Below are 18,018 nucleotides of genomic sequence, written 5' to 3'. Positions count from 1 at the left end.
GTGCTATGGATTATTTTTCTGTGGTCCTGCAACCTTGGACTGAAAATAATAAGGTACTGGGTACTGGGATTGTTGTGGGAGATGGAGGAGGGCATGTCCCCCTGCTGAAAGAACATTTGCTTGTAAACTGTACATTCTCGAGTACATGTTTCTAGCATATGTGTACTCAAGCTGTCGTCAGCAACGATTATTTGCCTAAGAATTGTGATACAAACTCAGCAGTTTTGTCATCTCCTAGTGGATCTTTTCCCCAACCATGTGCTGCCCACTACCAGCTCATTTTTTTTTTACTCATAGCTACTATGAAAGCAAATAATTCTGATTTGTCTGGTACATTTTTCACCTTTCTTTTCAACTTCCAATGTTGCATAGAATTATCATTTTTTTTGCAACATCAGGCCTCTCTCTTTTTCATTAAAATAAAACAAAACTTAATTTTCCCCACAGTGTGGCTTAGTTTCACAGCTTGTTTTCTTCTTGTTACAAACTTTAATTCCTATTATCCTTCCATTTTTTTAATAATGTGTTAATTGGGTAAGCCCACCCAGAGCCTGAATCGTTTGTGCTTACTGTAGCCTTCTAGTGTCCTTGGTTTCTACCACCTCTGATAATTATTTATTTGTGTATTTCTCAACTGCCTGTCCATGCTACACAGGTTAGAATGTTCCCACTTGTTGTGACGTCTCATCTTTTGTCATCTGATCTTACATTCACCAAGTACTACAGTCTAGAAGTTGTGAAATGAACAGTGCAGGCTTCAGTAATGCAGGAGATCTTGTTTTATGTACATCACCCTAGACTAGTCTTAAGAAACTGCCAGGAATTCTTCTCACTTATATAAGTATTAATAACACTGAAAACTGGTGAATTGCATTGAAAGACCACTAGTAACATCAAAATGTAATGTGTATGAAGTGAGGGTCTCCGACTTTAAAAATTCCACACTTTATTATTAAATTAAAATTAAATTGAGCACTTTCGTCCCTCTGGTGGGGACTTCATCAGAATATACATGTAATCTAACATTCATTTCTTTTTAGTGTGTGTGTGTGTGTGTGTGTGTGTGCGCGCGTGTGTGTGTGTGTGTGTGTGTGTGTGTGTGTGTGTGTGTGTGTGTGTGTGTGTGTGTGTGTGTGTGTGTGTGTGTGTGTGCACACTTGCTAATTAATAAAACGTTCCCATTGGTTACCTGTTTACACATACAAATATGCAAACCACAATTCTTTCTCACTAACTTAACCCTTATTTTGCCTTACTATAATATGTGATAATTTACCTTAAAAATTCTATTAAAAAACTTTGTAAAACATTTATCTTGCAAAACTTAAATTATTTAAAATTGCATACTCTGTTACCAAATACACATTACTTCTCATGATAATGTGTTTTTTTATCTGCTTGTACAAATTTTTCCTCTTAAACCTTTACCACTTCATAGCTTCCACGTTAAAAACAGGGGTTATGGATACATGTACATTTATTCCTGGAGGAATTATGGCTGCTAACCTAAGTTGCCATTGCAATTCCTTCTTATTTACCATTGTTTTCCAATCAGACCCCCCCCCCAGACTTATCTATACCTGTTCTAAAATACCAAAGGAAATGTTCTTAAAATCATGACTTTCAGTACTATGCTTGTAGAGTGTATTATTCTTGTGATTTGTAATGTCATATATATGTTTATAAAAACTGGTTCTCAATGCCCGCTCTGTTTTTCCAGTATAAAACTTGTGCATGTATCACATACAGCCAAGTATACAATCCTACTCATTTTACAATTACCATATTCAAACACAGTTTCACTTTTCAAAGCATTATTCAACACTAGCTCCTGCACTCTAACAATAAAAGAGCATTGACTGCAAGTTCCACAAGGGTAGGTACCTTTCTTGGTTACAGTATGACTAACTACCTTATTCTCTAGCAACCTTTTAAAATTAGGGGCACATTTATTAATAAAAATAGGTTCTGAACCTAACATTTTATATACCTCAGGATTAACTTTAAAAATTCATTTTTGTAACACTTTTCGTCTCCTTGGTATACTGATTATATTGAATAATACAAGTTTTTTCAAACTTATGAACTGTTTGTTCTGGTGTAGAATTTTTCAAACAGATATCTAATAAGGGATTGTATTTCTGGCCCCACTTTCTATGCACTTCAACAATTTTGTTAATCCTGTTTATGGGTACCCCTTAGCATAAAACATATTACCTAATTTCACTAATTCTTCCCTTAGTTCTTTGTATTGAGAAGTCATCCTGGCTCCTTTATTAAATTTCTTTTCTGTGTAAAAGGGTGACAATTTGAGAAGTGAAGGTATGAATTGCAAAATGTTGACTTTCGATATATTTTGGATTTAAATCCTGTGTTGGAATGAGAATTAAGACTGTCTAGATAACTTATCTTTATTACTTTCATAGGTAAATTAAAAAAAAAATTGTGGTGTTATTTAAATAGTCCAGACAGTCAACTATTTCTTCATAATTCCCTTTCCATAAAATAAACATGTCATCCAAGAAATGTAGCTAGAGTTGTAAATTCTTAAAATGTTCACTGTTAAAAATATATTTCTTTTCCAAACCTAAGGGAACCAAATTTGCGTACACCAGGGCGCAAGTTGCCTCTATAGCTATGCCCTTATTTTACTGAAAAAATTCACCTTTGTAGTATATATAGTTTTTCTTTAACACTCAATGGCCAACTTAATTTGGTCATGGGTGAGGGATGAATTTTCATGAAGGATTTCTTTGAGTAATTGTAAACCTTCCTCTTTTGGAATCACTGAGAAAAGATCAGTAACATCAACGGTCACGAAAAATAATTCTTTACTTCAAATCTCATTTTTAACTGCTGGATAATAGCAAGAAAGATGAGTCCCCTACATGTTTTGCTGGCTTTCAGAGCTGTAAAGCACTTAGTGATCACTGTTAGAAAGGCAGTAACATACTCTGTCATATTACACAAAGTCAGTGGCACATTACTGTCACAGACAGCTGGCAGAAACAAATCTCTTTATTATTCTGCTGCTGTTGTTGTTTGCTGATCAGTACTGGCAGATTTAACTGCCCAGCTCAAACAAGTGAACCAGGAATGCTGAACAATTGTCAAGATTGGGTCTTGTTCTACAAAAACGCTAACTTGCTTGTGTTTTCTGGGATAGTGTAGCATAGTCATCACATTCCATGCACTACAAAAATATTAGGTCCATTTTCACAATTATAATTCTGTTGAAAGACAACCCATCAATTTACAATCAAAGAATTCTTGCATGACTTGTTTATCTTGCCAAAAGTCCTCTGAGTGATAGTTTTCTGAGCAGACCAGTTAATGGATTATTGAACACTCATCAACATCTACCAAATCTGAATTAAAAGGCATATTTGCCAGAGGAAAACACTACAAAGCCATATGGAAACAGTCTGAATTCTACACACAAGTATTCCCCATGTATCCGTGACTACAAACTCTCTAGTTTAGTTCAGTTTACATGTGCAGGGAACTGATCAAACACGACCAAATATGGTCAATTGCAGACCCAGCCTTGAAAGAATGAAAGAGAAACTTAATAGAAAATATAATGTTTAAAAATGCCAGCAAGTACATATATTATAAGAATACACAGCAAAGCAACAGTGCAGTGGGTACATTTCACTTTCAAGACTTGATGAACAGGATACTTGATGAAAGGAAATTTATAATGTAACCTTCTGACTCATTGTCCCACACTTGCTATTTTTATCAAAGCTCTGGTTTTATGCTTCCATCTTGACTTTTTGAAGCCTGAAATGATGAATCCTAACAACAAATCCTCACAAATGCCACCACTTCATCCTAACCAATGACAACTCTGGGTCCTTTCCACTCTGCATGGTAGCCCTTCTGTGGTATATCTTGTCACTTACCACATTTCTTTCATTTGTGGTATGTATTGTTTCTGCATAACTCACAGAGTTCTGCCTGAAAAGGCAACCCCAGTAAATGTTTACCTTGATGCACATAAATACAGAAAAGTTATCTCCTTGCTATGTTCCATAAGTCTCTTTTAGAGCAGACAACATAGCAATCAAAAGAGAAGAGAGAGTTGGGTTCTGATGAAACATAAGCTGAAATAGTTAAAGCTGTAGACATTTTACATAACAAGTTTTGCCATTAGACCTTAATTTATTTCTATTTCCCAGTTCTGTCTACTACTAACTTTTGCTTTTAGCTTGTTCATCACTACTTGGACAAACTTTAGCCCAGTGACAGGTGCTCTGACATGTAGCAAATATGGATCTCCTGCCTTACTTATCTAGTGGATTTGTATCTTATAATAGCAGTTATCACTGAGCTTTTTATTTGCCCAACTTGATATGTAATTTCTGGTCTATGAAATATGCTATGTCCTGACTTGCACAATGCTTACTGAAATGCTAGATGCCTTTTTTCTGAAAAGTACTTCAGAGCTGACTTCACTGAAGCAAATGTTTGATACACATCATTAATTCCAACTGTCTTTTACAAATACCTCTCAACTGTCCTTAATTTGATGGAAAATTCTACTTTGGCACTCAAATTAAAGAGGCTGACATGAATTCCAAACTGTCCCCATTAAATTCAGTTATTTTTTATTGTTATTTGTGCCTCTTGCTAGCTTGTTGATGTAATCATGCAGCTCGGGTATACCCTGTGATGTCATCAATTTGCAGAGATGAAAGCGATGATGTTGAGCCAACACAACACTTAAAGTGAGCTCAGAAGGAACCCAGGAAGTAAACAAGCACCACAACTTGTCTTTGCAACTTGCATAACTGTGATGTGGTGATGCTGACTACACAATCACACCACTGTACCATGGTGCGGCATATAATGGGGGAAGAGGTTGAAACTGAAACTGAAGAACCGATAAACTAAAACTTAACAGAATTAAGTTTATGCAGCTGCAGCAGGAAGACCCAGCTAGTCAGGAGAAGAAAATTCAAGGAATGGAATGGGAAAGGGATTCAAGGGATAATTTTGGAAACAAAGCAAAATTGCAGAAATACCAAAAGGCACACACCCCAAGCCATCACCAGGAAGGATGAGAAAAATGTCAGTATCCACAACAAAATCCACTTCATAAGTTAAATATAAAAATGAACTGTGTATGAGAAGAGTAACCACACCAGACAGAAATATTTATTAGGGATAGGAAGGATAGGGAGCAGCACATAATGAAGATGATTTTTAAGCTACCGGGATGCAGACATACTGTACAGTACTGTACTGAAAAGTGAAAAGGCAAATGTTTGTATGTTAATATATTCTGGATTCTTTGTGGCACTACTGACTGAGTCAACACGTGGCATGTTAATATAAATATAAAGAGCAGAACATTCTTTTTCAAACAGCAGCATTTAAATATATTAAGTCTCCTCATATTTGGGGTATTTGGTTTGTGAGTAGTTAAAAATGGTAAAAATAAATTAATACTGTAAAAAGGAGACCAAATGCATATAGAACAGTCACACACATCACAGGCCTTGTGCAGTCATACTATTACTAACCAGTATGACAGTTCTGATTAATTTACCAGTGTAATGAGTTTCAGAGTTTCACATGAGAATATCACATGCAAATACATTCATATGCTGTGCACCTGCTAGTGATACATTCTCCCAAAAAAGTACCCGTCTCTCTAAAAAGAAAACCAGAACAGACACTGAAGTGAATAGAAACGTTAAGTGTCAAAAAGCAATTGGCTCCAAAAGAATGGGTGAATTATGGTCTCTGATGATTACTACTGTTTAGAAAGTCACATCTGCAATGCACTGCAAAATCTGAATAAAGTGATTAAAATAAAGCTCTCCCTGTATGGTAGAAAACAGCAATGATATGCGGTTTATGTAGACGTCACTACAGCTTTTGATATAGTTAACCATACAAAAACTCATATATAATGTGTATTAGAAAAGGGAAATTATGACTGACTGTTTTCTGTATAACATTATAATGAAGACAATTTATGGCTACATGCAGTAATCATGGCACTAAAAAGGGTCAAGGTAACTTAATGAATGTTGAAACAAATGGGCACAAGAATTTTGGTGAAATAATCAATGATATAAAAAGAAAAATGGAGCAGTATTTTCTCCTATTATTGTATATGAATACAACCTTTCTCTGTATTGAATACATGAGCGGTGGTATCCCACAATGCTATCGGGTGAGCAGAGTTATACCATTATGTATACAAATTGTATGCTAATTAACATCCAGATTTTTGGCCAGATGTTCCGGTTTTGCATGGGCCTTATCCAGATTTTTGATGTCCACATGTTGAAAAGTATGCTTTTACATCTAAGCATGCAGTTCTATATGGGTCAAAAGCAAGTACTGCATCTGGGAGCACCACATTACATTTGTGTAACAGACTATATATTTACTCAGAATTAAACTCTCTCGAATAAGCCAATCAGAATTACAGTGTACCTAATAAATTTCAGCTTTTTCCTCTCTTAAGAACATAACATCAACTCTCGGTTTTAAAGCAGGCATATATTCACCTGTTTTGAATCCATGGCTTAAATCTCCATGGCAATGTCCCTTGCTCTCCCAGTATGAGACAGTGTAACTGGAAGGACATATTTTCATCTTTTCAACTATATAACCACAGTTCAGATCAGAAACTTTCTTCATCTTTCACAGGGCTTATTTTCATTGAACACAGATGGATTCTATCATTTCAAACTGTACTAAAAGACTGAACAAATTAATTGGGTTTTCAAGACATGTGGAGTTCAGACTTTTGACTATCCAAGCTACACAAACACCAATCAAATACACATATCAAGTTCACAGTCTAAACTGCAGAGAAAAGAAATACACAACCATTGCCAAAACTGCTGCAAAATGTCATAAAGCAAGTGGAAAACATGCAGTAATAAAAGTCAGCTACAAGATAGACAGTGCAGTAAAATTCCCAAACAATGGAAGTAACTGCAAAGTTGAAATTATGGTTCAAAGTTAAGTATCTTTCCTGCTGTCACTGAAGTTAACCTGGAGATTGCTACTTCCCTTGCTAAGTCATTATCTTTCATTCATTTTTTGGCAATTTGGTGCACATTTGCCAGGCTTATTTACAATTTTTATACTGCTATGGTTCCTCAGCAAGTAGCTGTTTCTTACTTATAACAGGGACCTTCTCCTCGTTGTTACTCCATTCAATCCCCCCCAGGTTCGTGTACCGCTTTGGGTTATGATGGAAGCAGCTGCAGTGTGAAGATGGAGGTTGCTGTTTGAGTGGGGTTGCTGATAATGGGGCTTGTTTCTCATTGTTGGCAACAGAGTGCTTCACTAGGGTAAAACCTCCCTTCAGGGTACAAACTCCTGCCCTTCATGAGGTACATAAGCAACCTGTTGTACTTCTCAGACATATTCAGGGGACTTCTCCTCCTCTGCTTACATGTGGCACCATATTCTAAAGTGAGGTATGTTGGCAGCATGTGTGTGTTACCTCAGACTTGTTATGAAATATTGACCTTGCATTTATTGTAGTGACCTAGCCAGTCCTTGGCTGGTGTCTGGGATATCCTCACCATTCTTTGTTATAAAGTGCCCAAATTGAGACAGGACTGATGGGGGTAGATATTTGTTATAGATCACAGGTGATCTTGACCAAGGTGACCAGTAGTCACCCCAGATCCTTTAAAACGTTCATGGGTATAGGAATGGACTTTGCCGTCCTTCTCATTTACCATGCACATGGTTGTGCGGAGATATGATTACAAGAGTTTACTGACTTTATCACCTTGGTGTCGAACAGTCCAAACTCTGCAGTTTTGGCAGTTTCTGTGCCTGGGTCATTGAAGAGTTAATGGCTCTAACAAAAAAAAAATCTTTGAACTTTGGGGCGATCAGGACTTTTTCAGACAACTATCTCAGTAATCCAGAGTTTTAAACATACCTTAGACTTAGGAGTACCAAGTACACATGATAACCACTGACTTGGTGTTAGAGGTAGTCTTGTGGGTTAAACACCACCTGCTTCATTTCACAGTGGTGCTTCCAAAGGTACAAGCCTTTAATTTTGAGATGAAGTGCAAGCATATAAATGTAATAGCTGAACAATTATTACTATCCTTTACAACATTCTTTAATAGCTCAGTGCACAGAACCAGATGAACTAGTCATAATAATGTCTTAGTGACCACAATGGATTTTTTGCCCCAGTTCATGTATAAACTGTCCACCAAGTACTACCACTGAAGCCTTGGTCTGATCACAGGCTTAATGTACTTAAGAGGGAAAGCTGAACAGTTTACCATAAAGCAGAGGAGCACCTACTAAAGAGCAATTTTATATTAAATGAGCACTGTGCTAGCCACTGGTTAGAGAGCTCTCACAAACAAGTACAGTTCCTGTCAGAACAGATCTCTGCTGCATCTAACTGACAAGTACACTCTTCTGGGTGGTGGACAGACTATACAGAACAGCCTGACTTGCAACCAATAAGGCTTTGTTATTGGATGAATGTGTACTTTTTGCTTTTTTTCTGCATTTAAACCTGCTTTCTTCAGGTACGAGATGACTCCTGAAATGCTTCTGGATGCTGTGTAAGCTTTTTTTTGCAATCCTCCTAACTGGTGTTGGAATGGGTTTCTAAAACCAGACTAATCAGTGTCTGTATCACTGTTTTCAACTCTGCATAAAATATTTGACGAACTTGACCTTACCCTACCAGGCCTGTTTCAACTTGTCTTGAATCACTATATCCTGTTACCTGACTGCTGTTTCCTCCCTGAATTTGGGGGCATGCTTGTCAACCTTAGGGAGACGTTCATGACTCAGGTTCTCAAAATATTGCATCTTTGGATTCTGATGACTGATGCTTGCTGTTTCATCTCTAACTGACCTTTTATTGGTGAGGTTAATGAGAAAGTGGCAGATGCACAACCTGAGGAATTCTTAAAGGAATAAAAACTACACAGCCCATTTCAGTATGGATTTTGGACATGCCATAGCAGGAAGTTCTGGTCCTGCTTGATGTCTGTGTAGTATCTGCTATGGCTAAATATAGAATAATTTTGGAATATTTCCAGGCTTACTGTGGACTTTGAGGACTGGTAGCTGATGAATTTACCTCCTAGCAAGATATTCCCAGCAGGTAGTTTCTAATTATTTCTCATCTATATACAAAACAGATGAGGGGTTCCACAGGGCTCCATACTGGATCACTGATGGTCCTAGAGGATTTTTTTTTTTGAAAAGGGGTACTGAACTATCATTGTATATCAAACAGTAGTTATGACATTTCTTGCTAGTTCTGAGAGACTGTTAAGCTCCTGTCTTGATCATCCACAGTAATACAGATCATGTGTTAGAGTTTGTTTCTAATATGGATGTTCTTGGCATGATCTTTGATGACAAGCTCTCACAACTTAAAGTTTTCTTATAAGGTACATGATAGTGACATGATATCTTATTAAGGTTGGCATAAAGGAAGCAGATATTTGCTCCTGTCAAGTAAACTTAACTTCCAGCTCAAAAATGTTGCCTAGATAAGGCATCTTCTTCCACCAGATTTTTTTTTTTTGGTATGCTGGTCTCTTACACTTTAAGTACTTCAACACTTTATTCCTGACATAGCCTCACCTCAGGCTTTGTGCCCATTGAATGGTGCACAGCAACGGTTATCCCACTCCATGAAGGGGGAGCCACCACGGACCCCGGAAACTACCACCCCTTTGGCTGACGAGCCTGGTCTGCAAGGCTATGAAACGTATCATCATGGAACTTATAAACAATGACATTGGTAAATCTCCAAACTCTGGACCCTACCCATTTATGGTTTGGAAAAGGCAGATCATGTCTCCTAAACCTGATAGACTTCTTTGAAGCGATCACCAAAGCCGTAGATGAGGGTAAGGTGGTTCACACAGCCTATCTAGATCTCGCCAAGGCTTTCGACACCATCCCCCACTCTGGAATTATAGATAAACTCACTTAACTAGGTATAAATCCCTATGTCACAAGATGGGTTGCCAGCTGACTCACTGACAGAACCCACACTGTGAAAGTAGCAGACTCTAAATCCAACTTCAGACCAGTGACAATTGGAGTACCACAGGGTTCAGTCCCAGGTCCTCTCCTGTTTGGTATCTACTTCTCTGAAGTACAGGCTAACACAGAAGGTCTTTGGCTAACAAAGTTCACAGACGACTGCAAACTAGGAGCCGTAATCAAAAATCCTAACGATGTGGACATCCTACATAAGGGCCTCACTGAGACAGATGCATAGTGTCAAAGCCATGGCCTCAAGCTCAGTGCCAAAAAGTGCATTGTCATCCCTTTTGGTAAAAACTCTGTACCCATGAACTACCACATAGGCAGTAGTCGACTTAACACTGAAAGTGTGATAAGAAGCCTTGGGACCCAGGTGGACAGTAGTCTCTCCTTTGATAATCACATCGCCACAGTAGTTAGGAAATCCTTCTACGTGGCACACCTTATCACAAAAGGTTTCTCATCCAGGAAAAAAGAGGTCATTGTTCCCCTCTACTCATCACTCATTAGACCCATTACAGAGTACAACGACCCTTTTGGTATGTACCTCACAAGACATCTACAACTGGAAAGGCCACAGAAATACCTCACAAAGAGGATTACTGGCCTCAAACAGATGCCCTACACAGACTGTCTCAAAAAACTCCAGCTTTACTCTGTCACATATCGTCTACTCAGAGGTGATCTCTGCCTAACATACAAAGCTATGTCAAACCCAGAGCTGTTGGACATGCTCCACTTAAAGAAATCCCAATCCCTCTGAGCTACATGTTCTAGGGACCTAAACCTTGTCACCACAATAAACAGAACATGCTGGAGGGCATAGATTCCTGTCCCAGAGACTTCCCGTACTCTGGAACAAACTACCTATCTAAATCAAACAAAGCTCCTCATTAGCACTCTTCAAGAAAAATCTTGATGATTGGATGGGAGATAGGAAATTCACCTCGGGGATCACTTCTGTGGCTCTGCTTGACAGGAGCACAGGAAAATCATTTTCTTGGGTTGCAAAAGCCGTTTGGCTAGGCTTATATAGGCCTTAGGGCCAATAGCCTAGTACCTACCTATGAACCTATGAACCTAAATACATGGGTTTTCCTCTATCATCAGAGGGATTGAAGGCTGATACAGAACAAAAGTTAGAGCAACTGTGCAAATAGCAAAATCTGAAAACAAGTAAGCTACAGAGGATTTCAGAAATGATACATTAGCCTGCTGATTTATACTTCATTTGGCAAAAATGGTTATGCCACTGAGAGAACTGCTAGAGAAAGATGCAGTCTGAAAATGCAACTATGAATGGGAAAAGGGTTTTGAAATGCTCAAGAAGCAAGTTACAGATGCATGAGAAGAGGAATCAATGAGTTATAGTGTATGTGCTCAAAGCTGTCAATTGCGCACATCAACTATCTGTCATATGGCCACTCCAGTGATGTACAGTAATAAAGCTCTGACTACTGCCAAGCCAGCTGGGGTTCAATTACTGGCACAGGTGACTGATGAAGCAGCAGTGAGGGACAAGTGTTACCATTCTTGAGAGCGAGGCAGGGTGGGCTAGTGGGAGTCTCCTGCAATGATCCCTGGTGGAGGCTGGAGATACTGCTATTGGGAATATGGCTAAATTGCCCCAGAGATGGGGGAATATACCACACATCTCCCTTGCATGCCCACCCCTCGGATGTATCCACTGGGTACACAAGGGGTGGGAAAAACAGGGTAGGTTGAAAAAGTGCAAAAGTTCCCTGGCTTGAAGAAGGACAGCAAGAACCCCCAAAACGTTCTTAAGATCCTCGCTGGTTCCGACTCAAATTCAGGCATTGAACCAAGAGTCAATTGAAATGCTGGTAGAACCAGTGAACAATGTAGGGCAATAAGGCATCTGTCAGAGTAGCAGAAGGGAAAAAAAGAATTGGAAAAAGAAATAAAACATATAAGGTGTATGACAAATAGTATCAATAAATGACAACAACAGAGAACAGGGACACTCAAAACACGTAACCAAACACAAGAAAGTAAATGCATATTACAATGAACACTACTAACAGTGAATGCAAAACCTAGACTACTTTTCTCCTGAAATAAAATCCCAATGTCACTAAACCAGCAGAGACAGTGTCTGCATAGTGATACTGTTAGGGAAAGGGTTTTTGGCAACCTAGTTGTAGGTTTGTGCTTAGGGGAAGTAGTACGGTTAGGGTTGGCACATGAGTAACGGTAAGGCAGTGGATCTTTTCCTGTCTATTCAGTTAGTCTTCAATGCATGCCATACCAAATCCAAGGTTATAAAGGATTTATTTATTTGGTTTGTTTACTGGGGTGGTACACATGATCAAAGTAGACCATCTGCTTGCACAGCTTGTATAAATAAATTCACATGAAAAATAAAAAGAACTAATTCACAAACATGGAGTAATCATAGAAGATAGAATCCCACAGATAATTGAAACAATGAGGAAATACTGACAGAGTGGGAAAACAGATGTGGATTAATTTTAGTTGTAAATATGAAGGGAGGTAGAATGTGAGAACAGTGGGTTGGAATAGAAATGCTGTAGATGAGGAGGAAGGTAGGTGCTGTGTCCGCTGATAAAGCAAACATAAGTAAGGGTAGGGATTCAGAGACTATACTGGCAGTAGTGAGTAGAAGGCAGAAAACTAATGCTATATTCAATGGCACTCCATTGCAGGATATACATACAAATGCGTGCCCAACACAACCACACCTCCTTCCCACCTATATGCAGTTTAGAGAGCTATCATTTCATTTATGTCATTATGTTAGGAATATGGAAGTATAATGGAGCACCTAACAATTGTGCTACTGAGTCATCGCATTATCTCTGGATGAAGCTATATTGTCTGGTCATAAACATAATAAAAAAAAACTGTTTTGAGAAGGGCAAGCCTGCTGCAAATCATATGTGGGGTCTTTGCCCTTCACTTCACCCCTTTTTATACTAATCACACAGCTGCACAACCACAAAAAAACACATTAAAAAATAAAAATCACTGCTAATGCTGGAAAAGAAATAGAGTTATATGTTTGCTAGCTATGAAAACAAGATTGCCACTGATTCTAAGGACAACCACAAAGCATTCTATAACTATGTCAAGAATCTCAATGGCAATACCCAGATCTGCTCTGAGTTGCAGCACAATGGCACAAAAATTACAGAACCAACTGATACTGCCAACATCCTGGCAGTTAAGTTTGGTGCTAACTTTAACCCCCCTCACCCCCTAAAGGGCCCGTATCTATACAGGAAGAATGCAGAGTCCCTGTAATCACAACTTCACAGGTAAAAACAGCACTCTCTAAAGCCAAAAACACAGCATCCATGGGGCCGGACAACAACCCAGGCTGCGTTTTACATGAACTTCAGAACGAACTGGCTTCCCACCTAAGCACCATGATCAATGATAGCCTCACGTCAGGCTTTGTGCCCACTGAATGGCACACAGCAACAGTTATCCCACTCCACAAAGGGGGAGCCACCACTGATCCTGGGAACTATTGCCCTATTAGCCTGATGAGCCTGGTCTGCAAGGCCATGGAACGTATCATCATGGAACTCATAAACAAAGACATTGGTAACCTCCAAACTCTGGAACCCACCCAGTTCAGGTTTGTAAAAGGCAGATCATGCCTCCTGAACCTGGTCGGCTTCTTTGAGGCAGTCACCAAAGCCGTAGACGAGGGTAAGGCGGTTCACAAAGCCTATCTTGACCTCGTCAAGGCTTTCAACACCATCCCCCATTCTGGAATTATAGTTAAACTCACTAAACTAGGTATAAATCCCTGTGTCACAAGATGAGTTGCCAAATGGCTCACTGACAGAACCCACACTGTAAAAGTTGCAGACTCCAAATCTGACTTCAAACCAGTGACAAGTGGAGTACCACAGGGTTCAGTCCTGGGACCTCTCTTGTTTGGTATCTACTTCTCTGAAGTACAGACTAACACAGAAGGTCTCTGGCTAACAAAGTTCGCAGATGACTGCAAACTAGGAGCTATAGTCAAGTCCCCAAATGATGTGGACATCCTACAGAAGGGCCTCACTGAGACAGATGCCTGGTGTCAGAGCCATGGCCTCAAGCTCAGTGCCAAAAAGTACTTTGTTATCCCCTTTGGTTAAAAATTCTGTACCCATGAACTACCATATAGGCGGCAGTCTTCTTAACACCGAATGTGTGATAAGAGACCTTGGGACCCAGGTGGACAGTAGTCTCTCCTTTGATAATCACATTGCCACAGTAGTCAGGAAATCCTTCTACGTGGCACAACTCATCACAAAAGGGGTCTCATCCAGGAAAAAAGAGGTCATTGTTCCCCTCTACTCGACACTCATTATACCCATTATAGAGTACAATGCCCCATTTGGAATGTACCTCACAAGACATCTGCAGCAGCTGGAAAGGCCACAGAAGTACCTCACAAAGGGGATTACTGACCTCAAACAGATGCCCTACATTGATCGTCTCAAAAAACTCCAGCTGTACTCTGTAGCATATCGCCTACTCTGAGGTGATTTCTGCCTAACATATAAAGCTATGTCAAACCCAGAGCTGTTGGACATGCTAGACCTAAATAAATCCCAATCCCTCTGAGCTACACATTCTAGGGACCTAAATCTTGTCACCACAATAAACAGGACTTGCTGGAGGGATAGATTCCTGTCCCAGAGACTTCTTATACTCTGGAACAAGCTACCCATCTATGTCAAACAAACTTCCTCATTAACACTCTTCAAGAAAAATCTTGATGAGTGGATGGGAAATAGGAAATACACCCCAGGATCACTTCTGTGGCTCTGCTTGACAGGGGCACAGGAAATTAACTTTCTTGGGTTGGCGTAAGCCAAGGAACTTTGCTGACTAGGCTTACGTAGGCCCTTGGCCAATAGCCTACTATCTACCTATGAACCTATGAGTCCGTAATCCCCTACAGGAAACAGCAACTGATTAGTTGCAGCACTTGCAAGTGTGAACAAGGAGATGTGTACACCTGATTACTGGTGAGGAACCAGCAAAAACCCACTTCAACTTAGGAAGGACATGGAAACTTCAAATGAGAAGGCATCCCACCCTGGAACCAAACCAGAGAGCAAATGTCATAATGGTCTACAACTAGATTACCTACCACTTACGTTCTTGACCAGTAGCTGACTTGACTGAGTCTTGATTGAAAACCCAACTCCCCCACAAAAAAATAAATAAGTAAATAAAGCAGAGTAGCTGTGATTGGCACAACATATAATTGATCTTCAAAGCCAGCCACTGAACAGGGGTTACCGAATAAGTATATCTTTCTTAATATCACTTGTCTCTCACATTGTGTAACTGATCAAATAATTCAACACCATAATTTGATGAGTGTGTCAATACAATCAACAGTGTCCTCAAAGCTTGCTTCAGAAATATAAATTGAGTACACAAGAAGCAGTGTCCTCAGAGCTTGTTTCAGAAATATAAAATGAGTACACAATCAACAGTGTCCTGAAAGCTTGCTTCAGAAATATAAATTGAGTACACAATCAGCAGTGTCCTCAAAGCTTGCTTCAGAAATATAAATTGAGTACACAATCAGCAGTGTCCTCACAGCTTGCTTCAGAAATATAAATTAATGAGTACACAATAATCAGTGTCCTCAAAGCTCGCTTCAGAAATAGAAATTAATGAGTGATACCACAACCAGAGACTTCTAAAACTACCAGAACATGACTGGACAAACCAGATTTCTAGTCAATGGCACAGAACTTCACTCCAGATTTTAATATTCACCCTCCTGGTTCACAGGTCATAGGTGTTTAATAGGCTAATGACCACAAGGGCCTTTTTAAGCTTTGCCATGCATTCCAAATCTCTGACAAGTTCTGGTACCTTTGATAAGTGTAAGCAGGAGCTTGGGAGGTGAAACATTTAAAAGCCGGGTCCTGGGAGATTAACCATTTACAGGCAGCCTGTGTCTATTAGAGACATTGGTGCCAAACCAGAGATGAATTTCTTATTCCCCATCTAATTGCCCAAGTTAGACTTGAATTAGGTTAGGGAGGAACTCTGCTTCACATGGATGGGGAACCTGTTCCAGGAAAGGGGTAGTCTCTGGGATACATACCTGTCTGTCCAGCATGTCCTATTTATATCACATGCAAGGTTTAAGTCTTTAGAATGGGTATTTCTGGTGCTGTTTTTTGTGGATATGCAGGAGGTCCATCAGAGTAGGGCTGGACGATGTCTTGTAAGCCAGGCATAGATCTCCCATCAACAGCCTGCAGGAGACAGAATACAGGGATAGGGCATTGAGGTGGATGAACAACTACAGGCCCTATCTTCCACCAAGCAAAAGCATCCCTTCACTATGGCTCACACCCATATACTTGCCCTGCAGACATGTATGAGTAGTACAGCCCACTAGTCATCACCACAGCCAGCTGGCTATCTGTATGAATGAATGGGTGAATGAGCTGTCGTGGTATATGAACCCACTGAATTAATACGCTGGGATTACATCTCACTGAAAATATATATTTTATTTATTTATTTATTTAATTTGATTTGATTTATTTTCATACATTTTGTACCTCTTATTGTTAAGTTTACCGATTAATATTTCATGCATTTGCTTCAATGTGCGCAATTCGTAACACACTGAATTGACATCAATAAGCATATGCAGTGCACTCACTTGTATACAAAATAAACATAACAATTATGATGTCGCTTTTACATTCAAAAAACTGGGCTCACAGCAAGAAAACCCTTGAAATAAAATGCCTTAACGTATAAGATGCATTCTCCTTTGGCAGGAAAAGCAGCACAACTAAGGTGACTTCAACTGAGCAAACAACTGATGTTCAGTAAATATTTAGCACATGTACAATGTGCTCCTATCTGCAACTAATACATTGAAAAAAATGCTTTCCATTTGTTAGCAGAACCAGTCTTGATGTAAAAATTCAATTTCCTGTTGATTCTGCAGGCTACCAATCAGTTCAGACAGTGTCAAGGTGGATGGAGATAACAAAAGTGTGTGGTGTGGTACCAAAGGTCAAACAGCAAGGAGGATGAGCTTTGGCTGGTTTATGTGAGAAGACAAAGCAAGATGGGATTTAGTACCAAGTGCATCACATTCATAAAAGTTATGGCCTATATAGGCTTAGAAATAATGTATGTAGGATCTATTTGGACAGCTTCCTGTTTTTGCCTGCAACTATATTTTGTAACGGAGTGCTGAAATGCAATAGTATGACCCAGGCAGGGCTGGAAAAGCATTTTGCCTGTCCATGTTAAGAGTCTAGCATTATTTAATTACAAATAAGGTGAGAACTCAAAGGAACATTTATTATTTACCTTGGACCATCGGTTCTCCTTGCTGAGGAGGTCTGCATAAAAGTAAGCCAATTTCCACATCCTCTTATATGTGTTGCACCACATAAGCTCCCAATAACACATGTGGTGAAACTGTTTCCAGGCCTGCTGTGCTGCACAGCCTTCCTCAAACCTACGGATAGCCTGTGAAGAAGGAACAAATTTATATCTAATTAATTATGAAGCCAACTCAGCTAAGAATATGGTTACTGTTATGGCTGCTGATTTTCAAATGACTGTTCAAGAGCATATATTTAAGTATTACATCACCAACCCAAAGTATGTACTAAAGAGTCTATGATTGGAAGAAGGGTGGCTTGGTTTGCTGATATCTGCAAGCACTGTTCATATGCTAGCTTCACCTCACTATAAACGTAAAGGCCAAGGAAGCATGGACTGTTAAGATTACTGAAAGAAGACTTTAACGCCCAATAATAGTTACAGTTTTGTTACTGTTACGTCCTGCTGCTCCAACCCATGTTCAGCCCAGTGCTATACCAAACAAAACTTTGGCTCATGCAAAATCTTTTCTGGCTGGGACATACACAAAAGTATCATTGTAATATCAAACTGTTACTACAGATGTTTTCGTAGCTTCATCCCATATACTATCCTGATGCC

General features: G+C 39.3%; 1 protein-coding gene across 2 annotated transcripts in view; it reads right to left on the bottom strand.

The window, feature by feature from the left end:
- Positions 1 to 18,018, bottom strand: part of LOC122812266 (tetratricopeptide repeat protein 39A-like) — an 825,358-nt gene that overhangs the window by 113,525 nt on the left and 693,815 nt on the right. For both annotated transcript variants that reach the window (XM_044084661.1, XM_044084663.1), the window contains exon 12: positions 17,380 to 17,541. In XM_044084661.1, coding sequence (XP_043940596.1) covers positions 17,380 to 17,541 — 162 coding nt within the window. The remainder of the gene's footprint in view (positions 1 to 17,379; positions 17,542 to 18,018) is intronic.

The sequence above is a fragment of the Protopterus annectens genome, chromosome 9.part0, assembly GCF_019279795.1.
Source record: "Protopterus annectens isolate FY-2018-M chromosome 9.part0, PAN1.0, whole genome shotgun sequence".
NCBI classification, from domain to species: domain Eukaryota; kingdom Metazoa; phylum Chordata; order Ceratodontiformes; family Protopteridae; genus Protopterus; species Protopterus annectens.
Note: the sequence above shows the minus strand (reverse complement) of the source record. Positions and strands in the feature narration are given on the sequence as shown.